General features: G+C 45.9%; 3 protein-coding genes across 6 annotated transcripts in view; 2 read left to right on the top strand and 1 right to left on the bottom strand.

Annotated features, from left to right (window-relative positions):
• The window catches only part of LOC308475111 (uncharacterized protein), an 81,128-nt gene that overhangs the window by 1,643 nt on the left and 53,598 nt on the right, over nucleotides 1-25,887 (top strand). The window contains exon 1 of one of the 4 annotated variants that reach the window (XM_081002029.1): nucleotides 6,231-6,349. The exons of the other annotated variants lie outside the window; for them this stretch is intronic. Coding sequence (XP_080858155.1) covers nucleotides 6,284-6,349 — 66 coding nt within the window. The 5' untranslated portion in view covers nucleotides 6,231-6,283. Of the gene's footprint in view, nucleotides 1-6,230; nucleotides 6,350-25,887 lie in introns of those variants that run through there. 4 annotated transcript variants of the gene reach the window in all.
• LOC308475239 (uncharacterized protein) lies at nucleotides 9,692-24,235 on the top strand. The gene is made up of 2 exons (XM_081002268.1): nucleotides 9,692-9,806; nucleotides 20,958-24,235. The coding sequence occupies exons 1-2, from the start codon at nucleotides 9,773-9,775 to the stop codon at nucleotides 22,130-22,132; spliced, it is 1,209 nt and encodes a 402-aa protein (XP_080858394.1). The 5' UTR covers nucleotides 9,692-9,772; the 3' UTR covers nucleotides 22,133-24,235.
• LOC308475334 (uncharacterized protein) overlaps nucleotides 9,735-25,887 on the bottom strand; it is a gene marked incomplete at its 5' end in the record, with an annotated part of 115,598 nt that continues 99,445 nt past the window's right edge. Inside the window, one exon of the transcript XR_013985111.1 lies at nucleotides 9,735-9,837. The remainder of the gene's footprint in view (nucleotides 9,838-25,887) is intronic.

The raw sequence follows: 25,887 nt of genomic DNA, 5'->3' as shown, positions 1-25,887 counted from the left end.
GTAGTAACTACAATGCAGCAATACATGCAGACTTGTTTCCACTTCCGATGAGCCTCATGGGCAAACACGTGACTCATATGGTTTGCCCTCATATCTGCCTAGCAGCAGGTCAGAGGGCAGAACGTTAAATCTGGCCAGGGTAAAGGAGTGTCTGTACTTAGGTATTTGTAAATCAGCCAGATAATTTGCGGGTGAGAACCCTCTCCCAAAGTCTCTAATTGTGGCATGTTTATCCATTTTGCCCATATGACATTGCAGCTCTATGTCCCTAATGCATTGGAGCACTTGACTTCTGGCTCTCTCATATCCTGCCGCTATCAAGATCTGCGGGGAGAATCCCAAGCTTCTTATCTTTTCAAACAGGGAAGCTTTCCAGGTAGAATGAAAGGTGTCTAAGAGTGTTAAAGGAGCCAAACTGGCCGGGGAAAAAATAAGTTTTAACCAGTAGTGTATCTTTAGAATCCACAACCGTGCGTTAACGGGTGGTTGTCCAACTTCTAAGCGGACAGCTATATTAGATACACAGGGGGGGATCCCCAATAAACACCGATAGAATTTTGTTTGAAATGCCTCCATAGGTGCAAAATTTTTAAAACTGCAAACCTGGGATCCATAAGTGAGTTGTGGGAGTATTTTTGCAGCAAAAACCTGGGAGGCCGCCGGAACGTATTTACCCCCTTTCCCGTGAAAAAATCTTATAAGGGCTTTATTGGCCCTTCCTGCGTTGGCAATGGCGTTTTTCATCTGTTGGTGCCACAAGACCCTTTACTGAAAAGTTATTCCCAGGTATTTGAAAGTTGCTACCAGGTCAATAGGTTGACCATTAATTCTCCATTTGTGTTTCCTTCTTTTTTTTGAAAACACCATAATTTTAGATTTGCTGTAATTTATTGATAGTTGTTCCACTTGACAATAGTCAGCAAGTGATCTCAAAAGCTTCCTCAAGCCAACGCAGGAAAAGGAGAGTAGGACTGCGTCGTCCGCATACAGAAGCACCGGGAGGGGCATACCTGCCAGTTTGGGAGGGTGGGCATTTTCTTTCGCCATATTTACTGCTAGAGAGTTGATATAGAAATTAAATAGCGTTGGCGCGAGGACACATCCTTGTTTAACCCCATAGTGCGTTTGAATTTCTTTAGTTAGATGGCCTGACCGATCGCATCTTACCCTCACCCTGGTGTTTTCGTATAGACCACGGATAAGGCGTAATAAGCCTTTATCTATGTTTGTAGCGCCAAGCTTTTCCCAGAGTCTGTCCCTTGGTATTGGATCAAAGGCCGATTTAAAAACCACAAAAGCTGCATATAAAGACCCCCCTTTTCTAGAGTATTTGTCTGCCAGGTGTTGAAGGATAAGGGCCTGGTCTATAGTTGAACGCTTTGCTCTAAAACCAGCTTGAGCTTCTGATAGAATATGCTCTCTTTCCATCCACTCCACTAATTTATCACATAAATGAGCAGCGTACAGTTTGCTAATAATACTTAATAGACTGATTGGTCTGTAGTTAGCTGGCTCAGTTCTGTTTCCTTTCTTAAATATTGGAATGATGATGGCTAAACCCCAGTCCTCGGGGATAATAGCCGCTTGATTTATACTAGTGAACAAGGCGGCTAGCACAGGGGCCCACCATTCAACATTTGCCATAATAATTTCTGGTGGGATATTGTCAGCACCCGGGGCTTTCCCTGATTTAAGAGCTTGAATAAGGCCAGTAATTTCTTCTGTGGTTACAGGGGGCCATTCCTTGCCAAATTCACTTGAAGCAGGAAGCAGAACTGGGGCCAGTTGATTTGATGAATATAATGAGAGGAAATAGGCCTCCCATGCTCCAGCGGGTATAGAGTAATCGATTTCAATCGGGGAGTCTCTCCAGCTTTTTGCAATTGTTTTCCAAAACGTGGCAGAATCTTTCCTTTGGGAGGCCTCCACTAGGCACTGCCATTCCTCCCTTTGTGCCTGGAGCTTTTTCTTGTTAATCAAAGCTTTATAACTGCGTTTTAACTCAAACCAGTCTAATGGAAGCGAAGGTAAGTTCGCTGATCTATAGTTCCTGTACTTATCCAGCAGGAGGCGTTTCATAGCCATGCATTCTTGGTCAAACCAAGGTTTGGATTTATTAGAGTGTAGAGATTGCCGTGGCGTTTTTTTGTTGGTCAGATAAGGTTGTAGGGACGAAATCAGTTCCCGGAACATGTCTAATCTAGCCTCAGGAGTTGGGGAATTAACGAGGTTCTCCTTTCTAGCAAGAAAAGTATCTCAGTGAAGTCTTTCCGATATTTCATCACTCAGTTTGCTGGAGCTTAGTTAGCCATATAGCCATATGCCATATAAGGTAATAAGTTGTAACCTTGCCAGCTGATTGGGGAGACGAATGTATGCTCTCAGGTATAAGAATGCTTGCTGAACACAGTATAGGGGCCGCCAGTCTTTGGAAGATACTCCACTGGCTGCCTCTGCGCAGATCTCAATAAAACTCTTTTCTCCGAAGAAGTTGCTTCCCTGGTGCTTTTGTTCTCTCCTCGGTCCTGGGCAAGCGGGCAAATGGATCCCAAGTACCGTATTTTTTGCACCATAACACTCACTTTTTTCCTCCTAGAAAGTAAGGGGAAATGTCTGTGCGTGTTATGGAGCGAATGCCTACGGATGGCGGGGGGATCTGCTGCAGTCGTGAGCAGAGGATCCATGGTTCCCCTTCCTTCCCTCCTCCGTGGCTTGCTTTGAAACAGCAAAGCGGGAGAAGAGCTGCTGAGTGGGGAGAGAGGGGCAGAGAGCCTGCTTGCTTTAAAGGAGCAAAGCGGGAGAGGAGAGGAGCCTTCTCCTCTTATACCCCTCTTCTGCATTATTAGCAGCATCCTTCTCCACCCACCCCACACGTGTTCCTTGTCCCTTGAGTGCTTTTCCTTCCCTCCCCACTTAAAATGTGGTTACAAAGCACGGATCCACATGGATCCTCAGGATTTTTGCACTGGGTCACCCCAAATTCACCATTAGATCACATAGCATGTCCATGGCTACAGCTTGCACCCAAAAAATCACGCACCCACTGTTGCCTGGGGCCGCAGTGGTGCAAAAACGTGGTTACAAAGCATGGATCCACATGGATCCTCAGGATTTTTGCATTGGGCTACCCCAAACTCACCGTCAGATCACATGTCTGTGGCCACAGCATGAACCACAAAAATCATACATCTGCTGTTTCGTTTAGAATATTTTTTTTCTTGTTTTCCTCCTCTAAAAACTATGTGCGTGTTATGGTCGGGTGCGTGTTATAGAGCGAAAAATACAGTAATTAAGGCTTCAATCTGTCCCAAAGGGATTGTTGATGGCAAAGAAGCCGGAAATGGGCGCTGCTACTCACCGAACCTGCAGGGACCTTGGCATCAATGGCTGTGTGTTTGTTAAGCTATCTATCAGAATAATAATAATAATAAAGTAATAATAAATTACCCGCCTAAATTTCAAGGGAGATGTTTTTGGCCCTGCCCACTTGGCCCTGAGGGGGTTGGTCAGATACATACCTGTCCCTCAGAGCAAATAAAAAGGGTCACCACCCCAGGAGTCTGTTTGGAGAGCAGCAGAGAGTCCAAGTGCAAGAAAAGGAGACAGAAGCAGGGGAGTGGGGGTGGGGAGGAACTCCTGAGGACCCCTGGGTGAGGTCCCCCACTAGAGCCAAGCATCCATTTTTCACAAGATACAAACGATTCCCTGGTCTGTTGGTTCTGACTTCATGCATTCATAGAATCATAGAATCATAGAGTTGGAAGAGACCACAAGGACCATCGAGTCCAACCCCCTGCCAAGCAGGAAACACCATCAGAGCACTCCTGACATATGGTTGTCAAGCCTCTGCTTAAAGACCTCCAAAGAAGGAGACTCCACCACACTCCTTGGCAGCAAATTCCACTGTCGAACAGCTCTTACTGTCAGGAAGTTCTTCCTAATGTTTAGGTGGAATCTTCTTTCTTGTAGTTTGGATCCATTGCTCCGTGTCCGCTTCTCTGGAGCAGCAGAAAACAACCTTTCTCCCTCCTCTATGTGACATCCTTTTATATATTTGAACATGGCTATCATATCACCCCTTAACCTCCTCTTCTCCAGGCTAAACATGCCCAGCTCCCTTAGCCGTTCCTCATAAGGCATCGTTTCCAGGCCTTTGACCATTTTGGTTGCCCTCCTCTGAACACGTTCCAGTTTGTCAGTGTCCTTCTTGAACTGTGGTGCCCAGAACTGGACACAGTACTCCAGGTGAGGTCTGACCAGAGCAGAATACAGTGGCACTATTACTTCCCTTGATCTAGATGCTATACTCCTATTGATGCAGCCCAGAATTGCATTGGCTTTTTTAGCTGCCGCGTCACACTGTTGGCTCATGTCAAGTTTGTGGTCAACCAAGACTCCTAGATCCTTTTCACATGTACTGCTCTCAAGCCAGGTGTCCCCCATCTTGTATTTGTGCCTCTCATTTTTTTTGCCCAAGTGCAATACTTTACATTTCTCCCTGTTAAAATTCATCTTGTTTGTTTTGGCCCAGTTCCCAGGGCAAGAAAAGGAGACAGAAGCAGGGGAGTGGGGGTGGGGAGCAACTACTGAGGACCCCTGGGTGAGGACCCCCACTAGAGCCAAGCATCCATTTTTCACAAGATACAAATGATTTGCTTGTCAGTCAGTTCTGACTTCATGCATTGACTGGAAGGCAGCAGAAACCAGGTTGATTAATCTCCCAGAAATCCCTTCAGTTGCCTCCACATTTTGCATTGCTAGAAGGCTAGAGACGTATTTCTTCTCCTCTTCCTCTTTCTTTTCAAAAGATAGCTCATGGTCTGGGATGCAGTGCAGTCCAGCCCTGGTTCCCAGCAAGACTCATCCATGCTTGCTCAAGGAACCAATCCCCCCCCCCCCCGTTCTACAATTCTGTAACAGAACAATGTATTTGGTTCGTAGGATTTCCTAGAGCTTTTCATTACGACAGACAGAACTTGTCAGAAGACCAAAGGGTTCCTTCCGATCTCTCAAAGGCTTCCTGAGAGCACAAATGGATGAGCAAGATTCAGCTGGCCCTGAGGCAGGAAGAGGCCATGGCAGCCAAACTGGGAGCAGTGGGGGATTCTGGGAAAAACCAGTGCAGAAGATCCTGGGTGAGGAGGACACCCTCCGCTCAGAGGTGCAGAGCCAGCAGTTGAGGCAGTTCTGCTGCCAGGAGGCCAAAGGACCCCGAGAGGTTTGTAGTCGACTCTACCACTTTTGCCACCAGTGGCTGAAGCCAGAAAGGCACACGAAAGCTGAGATGCTGGACCTGGTGATCTTGGAGCAGTTCCTGGCTGTCCTTCCCCCGGAGATGGAGAGCTGGGTGAGGGAATGCGGAGCGGAGACCAGTTCCCAGGCGGTGGCCCTGGCCGAAGGTTTCCTCCTGAGTCAGGCAGAGGAGAGAAAGCAGGTGAGAGAGACTTCCCTCTGGATACTCCCAAGGGGCTCCAAACAGGACAAAGAACATCCCATAATGGTCTGCTGATGGCCCATCCGTTTTCTGGGAAAGCATCTATTGAATGAGATCTCAGCCTTTCTCACCATTCTCTGTTTTGAATCCTTGTTTCTTTCTCACGGAAAGGATCTCTTTGCGGAAATGGACCTGGATTCCTGTGTGACAGAGAAGCCTCCATTGGACACCAGAGAGAGGCCACTGGGTAAGGAGGAAGGTGGTTTTTCTCTCATTCCGTTGGTTTTCCAACTCATCTGGGGGTGCTTTTCATCTTGTTTTGGAGGGAGACTGTTGGGAAGAAGGGTCCAGAGGAGGGGAGATGTATTTCTGCACAACTAACATATGAAATGGACACAAACGTCCAAATGCTCTCAGCAGGAAAGGCTTTTCAAAGGCCCATGTGTAGTTAGAGATGCCCTGTTTCACCTGTGAGAGAAGCCGGCACTCCTGGCATCCTGTTTACCTTTTATCTTTTGCAGGTGACAGAATGATGCCGGCAAGACGTCCTGATCCGTCTTTTCATGGGGACAGAAGGGAAGCAGTGGCTGTGGAACCAGATCAGGTCAGGGGAAGCTGCCTTGTGGGGACAGAGGCCGAGGGATGGAGCAATGTCATGTACTGGTTGGGGACAGAGGAGTGGTGGGAGGAAGCAGCTGGGGAACCAGGAAGGGAAGACGGCTCAGAGCCCAAGAAGTGGAGGTGGAGGAAGGATGGGCGGTCAGAGGAGCAAGAGGGAGAAGCCTGGGAAGAGATGTCAGAAGCTAAAGGGGTAACACGGCTTAGTGAGCTGGGAGACTCTGTGGCAGAATGCAGTGCAGAATCAGAGGCAGAAGAGGAAGGAGGCGAGTGGGAGAGGAAGGTCGAGAGGCAGAGGTGAGTCAGGAGAGGGAGGAGCCACCGGTGGCTCCCTCTCCTTTTCCCAGAAGCCACCCTCCCTGCTTGTCTCTCAGAGCCAGGAGACCCCCTGCAATGCAGAAATCTCTGCTAGATCATCCAAGACAGATGGCCATCCAACAGAGGCTTATTTTATTTCTAGATTGATCACTGAATGCTCAGATTGATTTCTAAGAAGTGGACAAATGAAAACAAATAGTGGCCTGGATTTACCTAACCAGCCCCATTGGCTGCAAAATGGGGCCTGCCCCCCATTCCTCCCGCTCTATGCCCCTATGAACCCCTTGAATTTGGCTCTAGGGCATTGGGAGGGAACTCCCCAGAACAGCTCAGGAGGAGAGGAGAAAGTGGACCCTTCCATCAGGCAAACTGGAATTCTAGGCAGAATGACTTGGAAAACACAAAGTGGAGTACCACCTATTTGCACAAAGATGAATACCCATAATTAAAACTCAGAATAAAATAAGCATCCATAAATAAAATGCGCAGCAAAGCAATCCTACTGAAACAACTCCCCTGTGTGAGTGCCTGAGGGCCCTGCTCCTGCCACTCACCACCTGGCCCAGGGCGGGGCCTGACAGGCCTCATAAGGACGGTTGCTGCTGCTGCTCCTGCTGGCCAGGAGGACTTGGAGCGGCGCAATCTTCTTTTTAAAATGTTTTTAAAATTTTTTAAAATCTTTTAAAAAAATTTCTTTCCCCCCCTTTTGATTACTTTTTTTTGTGGGGGGTGGGATGGATGTTAAGACCAGAGCATGTCATTACAGAGGAGGCAGGTTTAGTCGTTGTTTGAGGACTATCCCTGCCTCCGGGTCTGGTCCTGACTGGACGGATACTAGAATCAGCAAGGGATACCCACATGACCTGAAGGTGCTGCTGTGCAATGCCAGGTCAATGATTCATAAAACCACTGCCATCCATGACTCGATCATGGATGGAAGACTTGACCTGGCATGTGTAACAGAGACTTGGTTGGATGAAGCAGATGGGCCTGTCCTTGCTGCTGCTTGCCCACCAGGTTTCTCTTACGCACAGCAACCCAGGCCTTGTGGGTGGGGAGGGGGGGTTGCAGTGCCATGGTCAGATCACTTCCTGGTGCAACTGGACTTCTCCGCAACCCTTCCCCTCTGCAGGGAGGTGGGACTGATTCGGATGGTCCGCCCCCACCACTTAATGGCTCCAAATGGTTTCCAGAGAGTGGTAGGGGATGCTTTCTCCCATGTTGATGGCCTTTCAGCTGATTCCCTGGTGGCCCGCTGGAATGTGGAGTTAACCAGGGCTATTGACTGTTTGGCTCTGAAGCGCCCTCTTCGATTGCATGGAGCCTGGACAGCCCTGTGGTTTTCCACGGATCTGAGGGCAATGAAACAATCGCCGAGACGGCTAGAGCGCCGGTGGCGGATAACTCATTCTGAAGCTGACCGGACACAGGTTAGAGCTCAACGTCAAGCCTACCAAGTGGCGGTAGCGATGGCGAAGAAGACTTTCTTTGCTGCCTCTATTGCATCTGCAGAAACCAGCAGCAGGAGACTTTTTCAGGTGGTTTGCAATTTAGCGGAACCACCTGCTACAACGGGGCCCAGTATGGGCCACATGATCTCCTGCAATTATTTTGCAAAGTTTTTTGCAGATAAAGTCGCTCAGATTCAGGAAGAGGTAGACTCCACCGTGGAGCAGGGCCGGGGCAGGAGAGTGCTAGTGTCCTGTCTAGTCAAGTTGCGTGGGATCAATTCCAGTCTGTTACCTCCGAGGATGTGGACAGGCTGCTTGGACGAGTGAAACCAACCACCTGTCTCCTTGATCCTTGCCCATCCTGGCTTAGAAAAGCTAGCCGGGAAGGGCTTCGCGATGGGCTTCGCGAGGTCGTGAATGCTTCTCTCTGTGAGGGAGCCTTCCCAGACCCTCTGAAAGAGGCGGTTATCAAACAGCTTATTTAAAAGCCATCTTTAGATGCTGCCAATATGGCTAACTATCGCGCAGTCTCAAATCTTCCATTCTTGGGCAAGATGATTGAGCGAGTGGTTGCTGAACAACCATAACATCCTTCTGGACCGTCTTGAGGGGCTGGGAGCTGGGGGTACTGTCGTACAGTGGTTCCGCTCCTTCCTCCTGGGCCGTGTTCAGAAAGTGGTGGTGGGGATGAGTGTTCAGACCCCTGGGCTCTCACTTGTGGGGTGCCTCAGGGTTCTGTCTTCTCCCCCATGCTTTTCAACATCTACATGCAGCCGCTGGGAGAGATCATCAGGGGGTTTGGGCTGGGTACTCATCAGTATGTGGATGATACCCAACTCTACCTCTCTTTCAAATCGGAACCAGTGAAGGCATTGACAGTCCTCTGTGAGTGTCTGGAGGTAGTTGGAGGATGGATGGCGGCTAACAGATTGAGGTTGAATCCTGACAAGACAGAAGTACTGTTTTGGGGGGACTAGAGGCGGGTAGGTGTGGGGGACTCCCTGGTCCTGAATGGGGTAACTGTGCCCCTGAAGGACCAGGTGCGCAGCCTGGGAGTCATTCTGGATTCGCAGCTGTTCATGGAGGCACAGGTCAATTGTGTGTCCAGGGCAGCTGTCTACCAGCTCCACCTGGTACGCAGGCTAAGACCCTACCTGCCCGCGGACTGTCCTGCCAGAGTGGTGCATGCTCTGGTTATCTCTCGCTTGGACTACTGCAATGCGCTCTATGTGGGGCTACTTTTGAAGCTGACCCCGAAACTGCAACTAATCCAAAATGCGACAGCTAGACTGGTGACTGGGAGCGACCGTCGAGACGATCTAACACCGGTCTTGAACGACCTACACTGGCTCCCAGTACGTTTCCGAGCACAATTCAAAGTGTTGGTGCTGACCTTTAAAGCCCTAAATGGCCTCGGTCCAGTATACGTGAAGGAGCGTCATCTCCTCCATCGTTCTGCCCAGACACTGAGGTCCAGCGCCGAGGGCCTTCTGGCGGTTCCCTCGCTGCGAGAAGCCAAGTTACAGGGAACCAGGCAGAGGGCCTTATCGGTAGTGGCACCCGCCCTGTGGAACGCCCTCCCACCAGATGTCAAAGAGAAAAATAGCTACCAAACTTTTAGAAGACATCTAAAGGCAGCCCTGTTTAGGGAAGCTTTTAATGTTTAATAGATTATTGTATTCTGGTGTTTTGTTGAAAGCCGCCCAGAGTGGCTGGGGAAACCCAGCCAGATAGGCGGGGTATAAATAAATTATTATTATTATTATTATTATTATTAACAGGAAAGAAACAATATAGCATTGTGTAGCAGATCATATTTCTGCTGTCTCAGAGGAGGACATATCCCTTTTTCTTTTAGGGTCCAGTGTGCTTTGAAGATGTCGCTGTTCGTTTCACGGATGAGGAGTGGGTGTTGCTGGATCCTGACCAGAGAGCTCTGCATAAGGACGTCATGGAGGAGAATCGTGGGATCGTGGCCTCTCTTGGTAAGGCTCCCTGTGGGATCGTCATATCTGCCTGGGAATTCAAAAAATACCTCAATGTGACCAACCTCTTATATTTTCTCAGAGCTCAACAGCTCCCCCTATAACACCTGGGGACCTAACACCCCCACAATAAAGAGTTAATTACAGTTTTTTCTTTGAACAACCTTCCTCAAATTATTCCTTTTTCTACCACAATTGGGCTGGTCTGAACTTCCCAGGCCATCTTCAATGTCAGTTTCAGAATTGTTAGGAAAGCTAAGTAGTTTCAGGTTTTTGTTTTTGCTCCTGTCAGTCTTGGGTTGACCAAAGAGACGACTGGCAGCGAATCTCAGGTGCTGCCAGCCAGAGAAGAAGCAGGCCTAGGGAGAGGAGAGTTAGCAGCGGAAGGCAGAGAGGAGGGGGAGAGCAACTGTCATCTGAGCTCTGAACAAAGGGGAGAAGAAAAAGAGAGACAGAGTGACAGACAGTTGTGTGAGAGCTACAGGAGTGAGTCAGACTCTGGAATGCAGGAAGCATTCTCTGCCAAATCTCGTAGGATCTGAAAAGTGGTCGAGAAGCTCTCAAGATACTGGAAGAGAAGGTGGGGGCTTCCATGCTGGGGAAGGCGGAGGAGCTCAGTCTGGGCAACTCCATCTTGTGGGGAGCACGGTGAGTAGAGGAGCTCCGTCCAAGTTTGTTTTTTTAGCAATAAATCTGAAATTATTAACAGTCTCACGTTTGTGGGAGAGACCAAGCCATAACAAGGACTGACATTGGAGATGGAGGGGATGCCATGACTGGGCCAAACAAAATCCACCCCAGAGAAGAGCTAGGCTTATGGAATCTCAGGTAGTAGTAGCAGTGATGAGGATGAGGATGATACAGTGGTACCTTGGTTTACAAACTTAATTTTTTCCAGAACAGGTACCACTGTAGTAATAATAATAATTTTTTGTAATGGCTTGGCTCTCCCACAGAAGCGAGACACCGGCAGCAATTATCTCAGGTTTATTGCTCAAACACATAAATCACTCCGGAGCTCTTTCACTCCGTGTCTGACTTCAAGTTTGCAGTTGCCAAGTCTAAACTCCGCCCCTTCCTCTTCTTCCAAGAGGGGAAAAAACCCTTTCGCGTCCGCTCTTTTCCCCTCCTCTCACTGACCTTTTCGCGCCTTCGAGTTTTTGGGCTAGCTATTCCTGGCCTCTCCCCTTCTGTCTCTGAGCTAAGATTGGTATTTTGTGGATCTTTGCTGTCTGCTGCCTGCTCTCTGTTCTCTGAAGCTCTGCCCCTCGGCTGCCCCTCCTCCCTCTCACATTCCAGCTCACATTCCAGTTTCCTTATCTCTCTTTGCCTGCTTTTATACATTCCAGCCTCTGTCAGCTCCTGAACAAAGCTGACATTTTTATTTCTACCCTGGCCATCTGACTGGGTTGCCCCAGCCACTCTGGGCGGCTTCCAACACATATATAATCATGAAACATCAATAATAATATTCTGATCCCATATTAAAAGAACATTAACTTAAAATGAACAACTTATACTGGTGGCCAAAATTGTGGAAACCTTTTGTGGAAAGTGTGTTTCTGAGGTTTGATGGCTCATAACACCACTTTTCTGTGGAGTAATGTCGTTGTTGTTTTTTAATTGCTTAGTTGTGTCCGACTCTTCGTGACCCCAGGGACCAGAGCACGCCAGGCACTCCTGTCTTCCACTGTCTCCCGCAGTTTGGTAAAACTCATGCTCATAGCTTCGAGAACACTGTCCAACCATCTCGTCCTCTGTCATCCCCTTCTCCTTGTGCCCTCAATCTTTCCCAACATCAGGGTCTTTTCCGGGGAGTCTTCTCTTCTCATGAGGTGGCCAAAGTATTGGGGCCTCAGCTTCAGGATCTGTCTTTCCAGTGAGCACTCAGGGCTGATTTCCTTCAGAATGGAGAGGTTTGATCTTCTTGCAGTCCATGGGACTCTCAAGAGTCTCCTCCAGCACCATAATTCAAAAGCATCTGTCAGGGCTGCCTCAAGTCTCAGCTCACAAAAGACCAACGCCTTTCTTTTCTTATATACAAAAGTTTTTATTGCAGTTCATTGTTTGCTTCAGATCCGAGGCGCGCAGCCCTACGTCTGCTAGGCTTAGACCGCTGAAGTCCCTTCTGAATCCGTCCCTCCCCTGCACCAGTTTAAGAGGCTTGCGCTGCTCCACCTCTTTCTCTCTTTCCTTTTCCGCAGGGTCTTTCTGCCCGCTGGGGTTTCGCCCCTCCTGGATTCCTCCGACGCAGAATCAGACTGCTCTTGCCCCCTCCTGCGGGCTTTGGGACCTGGCCCCTCCTCCGGGCTCCCTGTACTTCCGCGCACCTCTACATTTGAACTTGGCGCGCGCGCCCAACCTCTAACTTTCCTTTTGACAGCTACGCTACTCCCTTCACTACTCCCCTCCCCTTCCGGGAGGGTGGCTTGCTCCGACCTCCCTCCTTTCTCTACTGCCGGAGCCGCCTCCCCTGATACACTGGAACCTCCACCCCCTTCGCTGCACTCTGGCGGGGAGGCTGGTCCTGACGCCCAGCTGCCACTTTGAGATCCCCCGCTGGCCCCCTGCTCCTGACACGTCCCCCCTGGGGCTCCCCTGGCCTTGACCACCGGCGCCCCCTTCTGGGAATCCTCTGATTCGCTGGAAAGACTCATGGAATCTCTAGAGTCATTGTCATCCTCTTCCTCGCTGTCCTGGGATTCATCCCCATCGCTCTCCATCTCCTGCCTACCCTGTGCCTCTGGCCCTGAACCCCTGACAGCATCAATTCTTCGGCGATCAACCTTCTTTATGGTCCAGCTTTCACTTCCATACATCACTACTGGGAAAACCATAGCTTTAACTATACGGACCTTTGTTGGCAAGGTGATGTCTCTGCTTTTTAAGATGCTGTCTAGGTTTGCCATCGCCTTTCTCCCAAGGAGCAGGCATCTTTTAATTTCGTGACTGCTGTCACCATCTGCAGTGATCATGGAGCCCAAGGAAGTAAAATCTCTCACTGCCTCCATTTCTTCCCCTTCTATTTGCCAGGAGGTGATGGGACCAGTGGCCATGATCTTCGTTTTTTTGATGTTGAGCTTCAGACCATATTTTGCGCTCTCCTCTTTCACCCTCATTAAAGGTTCTTTAATTCCTCCTCACTTTCTGCCATCAAGGTTGTGTCATCTGCATATCTGAGGTTGTTGATATTTCTTCCGGCAATCTTAATTCCGGCTTGGGATTCATCCAGCCCAGCCTTTTGCATGATGAATTCTGCATATAAGTTAAATATGCAGGGAGACAATATACAGCCTTGCCGTACTCCTTTCCCAATTTTGAACCAGTCAGTTGTTCCATATCCAGTTCTAACTGTAGCTTCTTGTCCCACATAGAGATTTCTCAGGAGACAGATGAGGTGATCAGGCACTCCCATTTCTTTAAGAACTTGCCATAGTTTGTTGTGGTCGACACAGTCAAAGGCTTTTGCATAGTCAATGAAACAGAAGTAGATGTCTTTCTGGAACTCTCTAGCTTTCTCCATAATCCAGCGCATGTTTGCAATTTGGTCTCTGGTTCCTCTACCCCTTCTAAATCCAGCTTGCACTTCTGGGAGTTCTCGGTCCACATACTGCTTAAGCCTGCCTTGTAGGATTTTAAGCATAACCTTGCTAGCGTGTGAAATGAGTGCAATTGTGCGGTAGTTGGAGCATTCTTTGGCACTGCCCTTCTTTGGGATTGGGATGTAGACTGATCTTCTCCAATCCTCTGGCCACTGCTGAGTTTTCCAAATTTGCTGGCATATTGAGTGTAGCACCTTAACAGCATCATCTTTTAAAATGTTAAATAGTTCAGCTGGAATATCATCACTTCCACTGGCCTTGTAATTAGCAGTGCTTTCTAAGGCCCATTTGACTTCACTCTCCAGGATGTCTGGCTCAAGGTCAGCAACCACACTACTTGGGGTATACGAGGCATCCATTTCTTTCTGGTATAGTTCCTCTGTGTATTCTTGCCACCTCTTCTTGATATCTTCTGCTTCTGATAGGTCCTTTCCACTTTTGTCTTTTATTACAATAATCTTTGTACGAAATGTTCCTTTCATATCTCCAATTTTCTTGAACAGATCTCTGGTTTTTCCCATTCTATTGTTTTCCTCCATTTCTTTGCATTGCTCGTTTAAGAAGGCCTTCTTGTCTCTCCTTGCTATTTTTTGGAAATCTGCATTCAATTTCCTGTATCTTTCACTATCTCCCTCACATTTTGCTTGCCTTCTCTCCCCCGCTATTTGTAAGGCCTCATTGGACAGCCACTTTGCTTTCTTGCATTTCCTTTTCATTGGGATGGTTTTCGTTCCTGCCTCCTGTATAATGTTACGAGCCTCCATCCACAGTTCTTCAGGCACTCTGTCCACCAAATCTAAATCCTTAAACCTGTTCCTCACTTCCACTGTGTATTCATAAGGGATTTGACTTAGATTGTATCTTACCAGTCCAGTGGTTTTTCCTACTTTCTTCAGTTTAAGCTTGAATTTTGCTATAAGAAGCTGATGATCTGAGGCACAGTCAGCTCCAGGTCTTGTTTTTGCTAACTGTATAGAGCTTCTCCAACTTTGGCTGCAGAGAATATAATCAATCTGATTTCAATGCTGCCCATCTGGTGATGTCCATGTGTAGAGTCGTTTCTTGTGTTGTTGGAAAAGAGTGTTTGTGATGACCAGCTTGTTCTCTTGGCAGAACTCTATTAGCCTTTGCCCTGCTTCGTTTTGAACTCCAAGGCCAAACTTGCCAGTTGTTCCTTTTATCTCTTGACTCCCTACTTTAGCATTCCAATCCCCTATAATGAGAAGAACATCCTTCTTTGGTGTCACGTCTATAAGGCGTTGTAAGTCTTCATAGAATTGGTCAATTTCAGTTTCTTCAGCACCAGTGGTTGGTGCATAAACTTGGATTACTGTGATGTTAAAAGTGTTAGTATCTTGGCTCACAGTCAGAGGTACCTGGCCTCCCCCGAGGCAATTGAGCGAGATACTGTGTTTACCTTCCGTCTGCGACCCCCGGCAGGCTAGGTAAACAAACTCGGCGATTCTTCTCATCAGTCGTGAGAAAGAACACACCCTCTGCTTCTCTGCTTCTCTCTCCCTCCCTGCATTCTCCCAGGGAGGGGAAATGAGACAGACAGGAGTCCTTTTACATGTTTTATTCCTGTCACTCAGCAGTACATAGAAATGCGACTGCTCCCTTCAGACTCCATCAGAAGAGACTCAAACTCCTCCCCCGTACTTCCAGCACAGGTCACATGACACTCTGAGCTAACATCCGGTGCTCAGTACAGAGAATAGGCTCCACCTTTTCCCCAACAGTACATCTGCAAAACATAACATCCTGTTTTGCATTCCAGCCATCTGGAGCTGGCTTTTGCCTTGCTGCTTTTTCCCAACATCCTCCCCCAAAAGCATCAATTGGCAAAACATGATCCAGAGAAGAGAACAAACAGTTGTTATACATATAACGGTCCCCTGTTGTTTCAGTTCCACCCTTGGAACTCCCCACCACTGGTTTCACCAGTGTACCTCTCTGGTTGTCTGGCTTCCAAGGAATGAGTGCTTCTGCATTACCTTGGCTTGCTACTCTCTGTTGTGTCTTTGTCTCTGACTTAGACACTGCTTTAATCTGTTTTGCGTTGTTAACAATAGCAACACATGCAACCGCTAAGTTAGCAAACTCTTTTGAGTACCTCTTTGGTGGTACACCCTTTGTAACTCTCTCAGACCTGCGTATGAGGTTCTGATCCTCTGTGCTCACTGGTTCAACCTCTGGACTTTGTTGAGAACCAGTAGCAATGGCTAACTGTGGTTCTTCCTTCATCTGTGAAGGTCTATCCATTGTGTGAGATTTTCTCTCAATGACAGTTACAACTGAACTCTCTGAGCTATCACTGTCATCGTCAGAACCACTATAATCTGTGACATCAGAAAAATCATCATCATCATCATCTGAATTACCACCTGTGGGAAATGTTTGTTCTACAACCCGCTCTTGCTCTGGAGCACTCTCTAGAAACTTTGTGAGAATCACCTGACCAGATTCAGACAAAATTACTCTGTAGAGACCCTTTTCATATCCCACAAAAATGCCTCTGGCATTCTTTACTCCACCTGGAGCTTCTGTTCTCACATGAGACCCAAAAACCTTGAAATAGGCAACAGAAGGTTTTCTATTGAACAGCTTCTCAAAAGGAGAACATCCCAACTCTGTTGAGACCTTTCTCAACCACACATGAAGATAGGACGCTAGCGATTCGGCCCAATATTCATGTGGCAAATGTGAACTCAGCAATTGCGCATTCATCCCCTTTTGCAATTCTTTGTTCACCCTAACACAGACCCCCCTGTTCCGCGCTTCTGGCGAAACAGCAACTTTGTGGTCTATCCCTTTTCCATCCAGGAACTTCTGAAACTTCTGTAACAGAAATATTTGCTTCTCATCTGTGAAAAGACAATCAATGTTAGCCTCATGCATATTTTTAACCTTGTCACAAAACTCCTGAAACTTTTCTAAAGCTTCTTGCGGTTTCTCCATCATATAAACCCAAGAATAATTAGTGAAACAATCCACACACAAAAGGTAATATTTTGCACTGCCCCTAGATGGTTCTAGAGGACCAATCACATCAGCATACACCCGCTGAAATGCTCTGTCGACCTTCTTGGTCACCTTCCTGGTGCTCGTACTGGTCACACCTGCAAGAGAGATTTCGTTAGAATCAGAAGAATTACATTTCATGTAATCACTTTGATCAAAAGTCAACAAATACAGTCCATCTTTCTCTTTGGCAGTAAGAAACAGTTCTCCATCTTTGTAGATCTTGCAGCTTTTAGCATCATAGGACAGTTTCAGTCCTTTCTTTGCAATCTGCGACACGCTCAGCAGATTAAATCTCAGTTCTGGAACCAGGTAAACATCGCTTATAGTCAAGTTCAGACTTTCAAGATACACAGTCCCAATCCTGGTCGCTTCCAACTCTTGAATGTTGGCCTGTTTCACAGTGAAGCTTTGCTTCTTCAACGTCGAAAACAGTTGTCTGTGCGGGCATAAATGTTTTGTACAGCCCGTGTCGATTATGAATGCGTTCCCAACATCTGGCGTGGTTCCTTTCGCCATCATAGCCTTTGCAGGTTTCACCTGGTACTTGGTACGGCTTTTGCCTGACGCCTCAGGCTTCATAGAGCTGCTCTTTGCTCCTTTTGACTGTCGCGGCTTCCTACAGTTTCACTGTAGATGCCCAGTCTGTCCACAATTGTAGCATCGGACAGCACTCAATGCTACTCCATGCTCTCCAGTAGATTCAGCAGCGGGGGAATTAGAACTCTGTTCTTGCCTCCCCCTGTCCTTCACTTCCAGTGCAGCAAGTCTGTCGTGTTCATTCAGGACCACAGCACACACTCTCTCCGCGGTTAGCTGCGCGGCCGGTAGGGAACCAAGCTGACTGGCAACAACCTTGTAGGTGCGATTAAGGCTGTTTATCATCATGAAGCAAAACACTTCCTCCTGAAGACGGAAATTGCGTTCCACCATCTGTTGACGCAGAAACTTCATTTCTGTCAGGTGCGGTTGAACATCTCCATCAGGCGCAAGTCTCAGATTGGTCAACTTCTCAAAATACAGCAACGCTGAAGAACCAGCATCTCTCTGATGCGTTGTACGCAGCGTATCCCAAACCTCTTTCGCATTTTGTAAATGCTGAATATGTACCAACTGCTCATCTGAGACACACAGAATTGTAGCAGTCCTGGCCCTCACGTTCCGTGACTCCCAACCTCCGGTTGGTGCTGCAGGGATGGGGTTTTCAATTACATCAAAAAGCCTCTGATTCTGCAGCAGGGCCTTCATCTTTACAGACCAAGATGAATAATTGTCATTATTTAAGGGGGTTGGGCAAGGCAGACCTCCCCCTTTCTTGGCATCCATCTTGAAGCCAAGCCTCTAGCTCACACTCTCAAGCAAGCTGTAAAATCCAACAGTTGTTTTTTCCTTTCTCAGGCAGGCAAACTGCAAGTTGTTTACGCTTTTAGCACCTGGCAGCTAAACTCTGGCTGCTATGGAAAGTCCCTCCAAGAGCACATAAACGTGTAGCCAAAACACTCCGTGGCTTTGTTTCGCTTTTCTCAAGCTTACACTCACAGTCCAGCCTCTCTGCCAGTAATTTTCCACTACCGTTACTTAGCAAGAGTGCATTCAGGACTTCTTATCTTAACCACAAGAATTTGTGGAATGCAGGCTGAGCTTCGAAGCTGCAGGCCTCTTCTCCCGGAGCTTTTGTTTTTCAAACGCAGCTCCCGTGAACCAGGGAATTAATCAACCTGCGTTCACACTTTTAGCCCGAAATGCAGCATACCTTGATCTCCGTTGCTTGGAAAACACCTTCCTCTGGGTCTGTTCAGCCTCTGGCTTCTGTCAGACGCTTGCCTTCTCCCTTGGAGCAGAGGAGGACAATCCACCAGCCTCTCATGCAGATGTCCGATGAATCGCAACCATCCGAAGGCTGCCATATGTTAGTATCTTGGCTCACAGTCAGAGGTACCTGGCCTCCCCCGAGGCAATTGAGCGAGATACTGTGTTTACCTTCCGTCTGCGACCCCCGGCAGGCTAGGTAAACAAACTCGGCGATTCTTCTCATCAGTCGTGAGAAAGAACACACCCTCTGCTTCTCTGCTTCTCTCTCCCTCCCTGCATTCTCCCAGGGAGGGGAAATGAGACAGACAGGAGTCCTTTTACATGTTTTATTCCTGTCACTCAGCAGTACATAGAAATGCGACTGCTCCCTTCAGACTCCATCAGAAGAGACTCAAACTCCTCCCCCGTACTTCCAGCACAGGTCACATGACACTCTGAGCTAACATCCGGTGCTCAGTACAGAGAATAGGCTCCACCTTTTCCCCAACAGTACATCTGCAAAACATAACATCCTGTTTTGCATTCCAGCCATCTGGAGCTGGCTTTTGCCTTGCTGCTTTTTCCCAACAAAAAGGTCTGCCTTGGATTCGTATCGAGATCATTCTATCATTTTTGAGATTGCATCCCAGTACAGCTTTCACCACTCTTTTGTTGACTATGAGGGCCACTCCATTTCTTTTATGGGTTTCTTGCCCACAGTAGTAGATATGATGGTCATCCGAACTGAATTTGCCCATTCCCTTCCATTTTAGTTCACTGATGCCCAGGATGTCAATATTCTTGCCATCTCATTTTTGACCACATCCAAGTTCATGGTTCTTACATTCCAGGTTCCTATGCAATATTTTTCTTTACAGCATTGGACTTTCCTTTCGCTTCCAGGCATATCCGCAACTCAGCGTCCTTTCTGCTTTGGCCCAGCCGCTTCATCAGCTCTGAATCTACTTGTACTTGTCCTCCGCTCTTCCTCAGTAGCATGTTGGACACCTTCCGACCTGAGGGGCTCATCTTCCAGCGTCATAACTTTTATATGCCTGTTGTCTTTGTCCATGGAGTTTTCTTGGCAGGGATACTGGAGTGGCTTGCCGGTTCCTGCTCCAGGTGGCTCATGTTTGGTCAAAACTCTCCACTATGACCTGTCTATCTTGGGTGGCCCTGCATGGCATAGCTCATAGCTTCTCTGAGTTATTTAAGCCCCATCGCCACGGCAAGGCAGTGATCCATGAAGGGGTTTTAATTAATTAAAATTAATTAATTAATTAAAATTAATTAATTAACATAATTAATTAATTAGCTTTAATTACGGCCTTACAATGCTTCCCATGAAGTTTTTAGTTCTGCAGCTGTGAGAATGTGAAACCAAGACTGAATTATTGCCTCTATTAATTGGGCTTCCGATTGGGTTAAAATCTGAGCTATTCCCAAGACATTCTGGCAGTGGAATAGAATTATCTTGAAAGCACCGCTTGCACACAGCAGCAACATGACATGGAGCTGAATCTTGTTGAAATAGAAAAATAAATAAATAAATAAATTTTATATATATATATATATATATATATATATATGCTTCAGTATCAGGGAAAATATCACCTGTGGAACGCTTCAGTTGGGGCTAAGGTATTTCCTTTATGTATTTGGGGGCATTTCCATTTCCATTAATGACGCAAATTCTGCCCACACCTTTTGCTGCTATACAACCCCAGATCATCACACTATCTGGGTGTTTCACTGTCAGTGTAATGCAAGTAGGATGTAAATGTTCTCTGATTCTTCTCCTCGCGTATTTCATGCCATCACTACCAAGCAAGGAGATTTGGGTCTCATCCCTCCAAATAACACTGTCCCATTCTTCCACTGTCCACTTAACAAGGGTTTAGTCTTTCAAGCTTTGCTTGAGAGATAACAATGGCTTTTTCCTTAGAATTCTAACATTTCGACCAGTCCTTGCACTCAACTTCACATTACATTGCACCATGTCATCTTGTATACACCCAGATGATATTCTTCTGTCATGTAGGGACAGTCTCTCCATTCTTCGATCGTCACTTGCCTTTGTGCACCTTGTCTTGCCTTAACCAGTCTGATTTTTTAGTGACTGAGTCTCCATATACGTCTTCAAAAATATAGAAAGGCCAGCTTTGGTTATGTTTTCCCCAATCTTTCTTCTAATTTCTTCATAACTGTAGCCCTGTTCACTTAATAGTACTATTTTACTTCGCTTTCTGGGTGACCAATCAACTCTTTGTGCCATTTCTTTAATTTTATTATGTTGTTCAACCTGACTAAATGAAAGAAGACAGAAAACCAACCAACGTGTTAGCAATCACGTAACACACTGACAAAAGTCAACCTAAGCAAGTTGTGCTTCCTTTTTCTGGTTTTTTCGCTATAATGCTTGATAGAATACGGGTAATTAAACAAACTTTGTTGAATTGCATTCTTGATTAAATTAAATTATCTTTCCATTGATATATAATTTTATAATAGTACTCCAAAAGAAGCAGAGTTTTGAGCCATCAAGCCTCTGAAATTTTTCTCCAAAGGCTTCTGCAATTTTGACCACTACTGTATATCAAACAAAGCAACATTCAACAACACATCAGAATATCATAATAAATATGTTGGTTAATGACAAACAACACAGGTAATGAACACACCCCCAACTCCCTTTAGTTCTTCTCTGAGGCTCTAACCCTTTTTGTCTGCATTGCAGATTGTGATGAATCGGAAATCGAGAACAAAGGTGACCACGATAAAATCCCCAGAGAGGAGAAGCCACGTAAAAATTTAGAGTGTGGAGAAAGCTGCCGTCAGAGCTCCCATTCCACTTCCCATCAACAAAATCTCATTGGAAAGAAACCATATCAGTGTGTGGAATGTGGAAAGAGTTTCAGGAAGAGCTGCGATCTGACTTGCCATCAAAGAATTCATACAGGAGAGAAACCCTATCAGTGTGTGGAATGTGGAAAGAGCTTCAGTAACAGCCACAGTCTCACCTCCCATCAGAGAATTCATACAGGGGAGAAACCCTATCAGTGTGTGGAATGTGGGAAATGGTTCAGTCAGAGCTCCCATCTCATTGCACATCAAAGAATTCATACAGGGGAGAAACCCTATCAGTGTGTGGAATGTGGAAAGAGCTTCAGGAAGAGCTGCGATCTCACTTCCCATCAAAGAATTCATACAGGGGAGAAACCCTATCAGTGTGTGGAATGTGGAAAGAGCTTCATGAAGAGCTCCCATCTCACTTCCCATCAAAAAATTCATACAGGTGAGAAACCTTATCAGTGTGTAGAATGTGGAAAGAGCTTCAGGATGAACTACCATCTCACTTCCCATCAAAGAATTCATACAGGGGAGAAACCCTATCAGTGTGTGGAATGTGGAAAGAGCTTCAGGAGGAAGTACATTCTCACTTCCCATCAAAGAATTCATACAGGGGAGAAACCCTATCAGTGTGTGGAATGTGGAAAGAGCTTCAGGAAGAAGTACATTCTCACTTCCCATCAAAGAATTCATACTGGGGAGAAACCCTATCAGTGCATGGAATGTGGAAAGAGCTTTAGTCACAGCAACAATCTCACTTCTCATCAAAGAATTCATACAGGGGAGAAACCCTATCAGTGCATGGAATGTGGAAAGAGCTTTAGTCAGAGCTCCTCTCTCACTTCTCATCACATAATTCATACAGGGGAGAAACCCTATCAGTGTGTAGAATGTGGAAAGAGCTTCAGTCACAGCTCCAGTCTCACTTCCCATCAAAGAATTCATACAGGGGAGAAACCCTATAAGTGTGTGGAATGTGGAAAGAGCTTCAGTCAAAGCTCCAAAGTCACTTCCCATAAAAGAATCCATTCAAAGGTCGGAAAAACCATTTTACAGCTTTAGGAGCTAAGAAATCCGCACCTTTACTACCTTGCGTTTGGCTGATTGACATCTAATGCCTTTTGAACATGTGGTGTTTTGTGTTTTTATGTTGTAACCATCCTGAGACCTGTGGGTGTAGGAATATGCGCCAATATTTAAAGACCTAGGCGTCTCCCCCCCATTAAATTTTTAATTTGGCCTGTGGCGTTTGCCCTCCTAGGTGTATGGCATCATACTGGGTCATAAGGAAAGGGTTAACTAAGTGTAAAATGATTAACCAATAGGAACCCAAGGGGAGGAGTTAGAGTTGTTAAGAAGTGAGTCTGGAGTTAGAGAAGGGAGAGGGAGGATAAGTCTGTGGGTTGGGCTGGTTTGATGCGAGAGAGTGAGAGAATCTGTTAAGAGGAGTCAGTTAAACAGCTGGGATAATCAGTTAGAAGGTATTAGGAAGGTATAGGCCGGTAATGAAACTAAGGTTAAGAAACTGACAAGAAAAATTATCTGAAACCGGGACTTCCGGGTTGGACCCATCGTTTAATGGCGGATTCCCTCCGAGCTCCGGAGGGAATCGGCTCTGCAGAGACCGGGTCTTACCACTGCGGCGACACGGGGACCCTTAAAATCACAGGCGTAGAAGCCTGTGAGCGTAGTGACTCGGCGGGCACCATTTGCGCCCCCCCAATCCATGAAGGAGCCTTTTTAAAGGCTTCGGAACGGGGACGGGGTGCGGCGCGGTGCTGAGAGTACTCCTTCATCTGCGGAGTGAAGCCGTGAGCCATTATCGGAGAGCGCTGACTTTTTCCTTGGAACATTCGGACTTTAAAACAGCAACTCGTGAGTAATACGGAAATTGGAATCTTAAAGAAAAATTTTGCGGGTCAGGAACGAGCGGGGAAGGGTTAAAAGGAAGTCCACCCCCCCTCTTTGTAAACAATTTAAAGCAAAGGACCTGCTAGCTAAGGTCGAGAGAATTTTTTTTTTTTTTTTTTTTAGTAAAAGACTTTAATTTCACGGTTTTGACATTATAAGAATTTTTGCTGGAGGATTAAAAGATTAATTTTGGGAGCTGAAGTTTCACCCCCCCCCCGGACCCGGGAATGTCCCACGAGAGAGCCTGTTGATGAAAGACTGGAAAGTTTGACAGCTGTCAAGTTGGCTGTCGAGACGGAAAAGGAGAACCTAGTTTCTGTTGCTTCTGTTGGTTAATTTGTAATAATTTGTTGAATAAGGAAGGGCTGATACAAAATAACCTGACTTTTGGACTTGAGCTGAAAGGAATACTAAGGAACTAAAATCCCCCTAGAGGGGTTTAGTGACATTACAGGAATGGCTGGAGGAAGGAAAATTCAGGCTGAATTGGACAGAGCATTTGTTCTCTTGGGAAAGTTACGAGGCCAATCTGTTGTTTTGGCTATGAAATGTTATAGCTCTGGATTCAGCAGTAAAGAACATTGTTGAACCTGATAAGGACTTGAAACAAGGAGCCTATCCAATTGAACAAATAGAGAAAACGGAGAGCTTTGACAATATGGAGCAGGTAACAGATGTTGTCCCTGAAGAAAAGGAAGGAGGAGCTGAAACTGTGCAGAAGTTAAAGGAGAGCAACATTTTGAAGCCTGACATGATGACAAAAAAGGAAAATAAAAATCTGATGTGGAGAGCCTGGCCTGAATTGGAGGTGGAAGTTGGAGCCTGGGGGACATTTGGACCTGAAAGGAGTATAAAACAAGATTTGAAGTACCCCATAAGCTTTATCACTAAAAATGGAGGTCTGGCTGGTAGAAATATGGATCCTGTTGGGCCGGAGTTTCTTAGATATTTGGATCCTGTTGGACTGGAGCTTCTTTCAGACTTGGAGTTTAACATAAAAGACTATCAAAAAGACCGGCAGAGAGGAACTGAGAGAGAACTGAGAGCCTCGGACGTGAGATCTCCAGGCTAAACAGTATATTGAGACTGATGGATTTTTGTTGAGGATTGAAACCGGGAAAAGGGTGGGTGGAGTCTGGGAATCCAAAGGGTATATAAATATAGTTTGTTTTGTTTTTATTTTGCTTTGTTATTGGTATGGAAATTGGGAAAGACGTGGAAGGGAAATTTTGGTCGACTTTAGGAAATACGTTTTGTTTAAGAAAAAATAATGAGGTATAAATATTGTAGGTGTAAATTTGGTTAAGTTATAATTGATCTTTTTTTAAATGGCTAAAATTAAAGGAAAATAAGGTTTGTAAATATAAATTGAGGAAATGGAAGAAAGAAGAAAAATAAAATAACAATATGTTAGAATAAATTAAATTAAGTTAAAATGGAGAAGTAAATTAAGGATTTGCTGAGCCAATAATTTAAATTGGAATACTAGAAGGGGAGGTGTGAGGAGGTCTGAGAAACAAGTTAAAAGAAAATAAGTATTTGAACTTTCAGGTGTTTTTAATTGTTTTTATTTTTAAGTTTTGTATTTTTGTATTTTTTCTTTTTGTTTGTTTATCTTTGTCTTTGTTGTTATATGTGTTGTTCTTTTTTGAAAATGCTAATAAATATTCATTTAAAAAAAGAAAAATTATCTGAAACCATAAACTTGTTAATGCTTATAAAATAAACTTGTTTATTTGGTTTAATGTTAACAACTGTCTAGATGCAGTGTGTACCTGAGAGAAACGGGTTGGTGGCAGCGGGGAAGCGATCCAGTGGTGGCACAGGGATCAATAGACTGTCAAACGTCCGGGGACCCTGTGTGAACGCCACAAAAGTGTTGGCAGTGGTGGGATAACATCACTACGCCTGTGAGATCCATTCAATACCCTGTGGTGGGATATTTAGATTGTTGCGCCTAGTCACCAAAAAAGCGACAGCAGCAGTGGGATCCAAATCAATATGTTTGAGGCGGGATCAGATAGATACGCCTGTGTTGGGGAAAACAATACACTTGGAGGGGGAAGGGTAAATCTGTGAAGTGATTACCTAGCCTGAGTGTGTAGTTGTAAAATACCCAAGGTAAGCCACAAAGCCAAAATAACAAGGAAAAAGAGAGCTCAAAATCTGTTCTGGCAGAGGGTTTAGGCTCGTGGTCAGAGGAAGTAAGCTTGAAGGGTTAGAGAGAAAACCCATAGCAGAACTTTGGGACCAGAGTCTTGAGAGAAGCCTAGCCAGAGGGAACGGTACTGAGAGGAAATTTCTCTTATTTTGTTAATTTACTGACAATTCTCACTCACACTTTATGCCGCCCAAAAAGATAAGAAACCCTGTGAGGGAAACAACTTATGAAAGTTCTGAAGGAGAGGAGAATGGAAATCCTCAGAGGGGAGAGCAGTGTTTAGAAAATGTAACTAACATTCAACCTGAGGCAGGAGGTCCAAAATTCTCTGAAGACTTTGTAAAGTGGAAGTTAGAACAAGAATATAAATTGGAATTAAAAAAGATTAGATCTGTACCAGAAATAGAAAGAATTAACGCTGAAAGTGAGAGCTAAAGAATTAGGGCTTAGCAGGAGAGCGAAAGAATGAGAGCTGAGCAGGAGAGGGAAAGTGAGAGTGAAAGAATGCAATTTCAGCTGGAGATGAGGAAACTGGAATTAGCAGCTATGGAAAATCAAAATAATAGTAATAACACCATTAGTCAAACTCAAGTGAAGGTAGATTTAAAGCGTTTTCCTGTGTTTAAGGAAAAAGATAGCCCTGAGGCTTTTATTATATCATTTGAAAGAGTTTGTCAAGATTTTCAAGTGAAAGATGAAGATAAGATGAAGATACTTAGAGCCAAAATAAGTGGTGCATTAGCTG

Source organism: Podarcis pityusensis (assembly GCF_964106645.2).
Source record: "Podarcis pityusensis genome assembly, chromosome: 4".
Classification (NCBI taxonomy): Eukaryota; Metazoa; Chordata; class Lepidosauria; order Squamata; family Lacertidae; genus Podarcis; species Podarcis pityusensis.
The sequence above is the reverse complement of the archived record's forward strand: the minus strand, read 5'-3'. Positions and strand labels throughout refer to the sequence as shown.

What these genes read in the sequence shown, in the direction of transcription:
- LOC308475239 (XM_081002268.1), top strand. Translation starts at nt 9,773, where the DNA reads ATGGAGGAGAATCGTGGGATCGTGGCCTCTCTTG. An exon ending in TGGGATCGTGGCCTCTCTTG is followed by an intron (nt 9,807 to 20,957) that starts GTAAGGCTCCCT and finishes TCTGCATTGCAG; the next exon opens with ATTGTGATGAATCGGAAATC.